The sequence below is a fragment of the Brassica oleracea genome, chromosome C3, assembly GCF_000695525.1.
Source record: "Brassica oleracea var. oleracea cultivar TO1000 chromosome C3, BOL, whole genome shotgun sequence".
NCBI classification, from domain to species: Eukaryota; Viridiplantae; Streptophyta; class Magnoliopsida; order Brassicales; family Brassicaceae; genus Brassica; species Brassica oleracea.
This window is the reverse complement of record NC_027750.1, coordinates 40,573,295-40,575,371: the sequence shown is the minus strand read 5'-3', so window position 1 is coordinate 40,575,371 and position 2,077 is coordinate 40,573,295. Positions and strand designations below refer to the sequence as shown.

The following is a 2,077-nucleotide window of genomic DNA, read 5'->3' as shown; positions in this document are numbered from 1 at the left end:
ATCTCTTTCAAACTTGGTTTGTGCAGTACCTGGAAGAACTCTTGGGCCCGATCCTCTTTTTCTGGATTGCATGTGGTGTCAGTTTAGCTGCTCTTGTTGAGGTATGCCGCCAGCTGATATCGTTTTATAGATGAGTGTCTTTTCTGTGATGGTCATACTACCGTTACACTCAAGTTACTCATGAGCATTTTGTTTGTATCCCTTTGTTCGTAGGAGTTTCATTTGTTTGATAAACTTTTAACCAAATGAAAAATGATTTGAAACTTGTTTTACAGTAAATAGGTTCAAATTCTTTTTTCCCTCTTGCACACGTGTCTACAATATTGAAGATAGCGCACAGTTTGACTAGAAATCAAAGTTAATTACCAGTGAAAGAATGAAATATCGGCATGTGCTTCCTAATATCCAGCAATTTGTTCTATGATCGTGGCAGTTAGCAGAATGGAATGAGTACATTTTAGCATTCTATGTAATCTGCTGGTTGCTTTGTTGCAGACAAGTCAGCTGTTCATTCTAAATGCTGAACCGAAATATTTCATCCAATTTTGTTCCCACTGGCTACTTCCAGCTCTTCTGCTGCATGAAGATAATACTAACCTTGATTGGGTAGCTAAGGTAAGGCGCTTCCATATATTTTATGGACTTACGCTGATATTTCAGATAGCTGCGATTTCTGTTTATAGAGTCTTAATTTCTGTAATGAAATTGAAACTTGAATAATTTTTTTGCTTGTTTTCGTCTATTTTGTGTGGGCCCTTCAGATAAGGTCAGAGATTTGAATTTTTCCGATCTCTATTTCACTGATTCTGTCTACAATATGCAGATGGCTAGCAAACCGGCGTCTGTGTTGGTCAAAGAAAATTTTGTGCCTATCTTTTCGATAGGTATGGGATTGCACTGTAGTAAAACATCAGAATGTGAAAAAGGTGCATTGGTGCTTCAAAATTCGATATTATATGTGGGTCAGATCACCGAGACTGAGAGGGATAAGCTCATTAAACGGAATATGGTATGATGCCTGTAACATTTGACTCATGATTCCAGCAATCTGTATTTGTTGTTTGTAGTGGAGAATTTCATCATACCGTTAATTAGCTAATAAGGTCAGCAATTTACAAGTTTTCAAGCCTTCCGATCCAAAATCAAAGCATTGTCAACTACATGATCCATTGTTGAATACTTTATTTTCGTTTTGCCAAAGTTCCTAGCTTCTCAAACTATAATATTATTTAAGGTATAACATATTGAATCTCTAATTGGCACCCTGTTCTGTTTCGATTGCAGGTGTCTATTGTTAGTTTTGTTTTATCACGTGCTTCCTCTTCACCAGAACCCCCCGTTCCTGCTTTTTCTCGTGACACCATTTCACGAGCAATTCAAACAATTGTGGATGGTTTTCTGGAAACGTAACATTTCTTGCTCGCTCGATCTTGGCTTCTTTTTCTTTTATTTCCCTTTTCTAAGGTCTTACTTGGTTTATGCAGCGCTGATTATCCTAAGAATGCGGCGGTCATTGATAATATCAATGTTTTTCGCCCAGATAGGGTGTTCATGGTGAAACTTTCATTTGCTGAAGCTTTTTCACAAGATAGCAATTTTATTGTCAGTTTGATACTTAGTAACAATGTTTTTGTTGTTGTTTGGCAGTTCATCACAGAAATACACTATAAAATGTCAGCTGCATGCCATCATCGGCATACGCGTCATCACCTGGCCTCTCTAGAAGAGCTTACTATTATTCTTGGTCATAGAGCTTTGGTTCCAAGTTCCTTAAAGTGAGCACAATTCTCTATCTATTTCTTTGAATTATTTGATTGGTGATATTCAAGTTCTTTAAGACCAAAGTGACTTTCTTCAGACTTTATTGAATTTGAGGTAGCAATGAGACGACCATTTGGGTTCTTTTCTCAAGTAAACACTATGTTGTAGATGTTAGAAAGTATAGTTTCGTATCAGCTTTGCATGTCTTGAACTCGTTATTATCATAATATCTTCCCCGATCAGTAGCTTTGCATAGTATTTCTTTGGCGAGAGTAGCTTCCAATTTTAATCTTTAGCTTGATATATATATATATAT

General features: G+C 36.7%; 1 protein-coding gene across 3 annotated transcripts in view; it reads left to right on the top strand.

Annotated features, from left to right (window-relative positions):
* The window catches only part of LOC106335109 (serine/threonine-protein kinase ATM), a gene marked incomplete in the record, with an annotated part of 18,786 nt that overhangs the window by 10,430 nt on the left and 6,279 nt on the right, over positions 1 to 2,077 (top strand). For all 3 annotated transcript variants that reach the window (XM_013773537.1, XM_013773536.1, XM_013773538.1), the window contains 6 exon segments: positions 27 to 101; positions 496 to 615; positions 824 to 1,009; positions 1,285 to 1,406; positions 1,485 to 1,554; positions 1,648 to 1,775. In XM_013773537.1, the coding sequence (XP_013628991.1) occupies positions 27 to 101; positions 496 to 615; positions 824 to 1,009; positions 1,285 to 1,406; positions 1,485 to 1,554; positions 1,648 to 1,775 (701 nt within the window).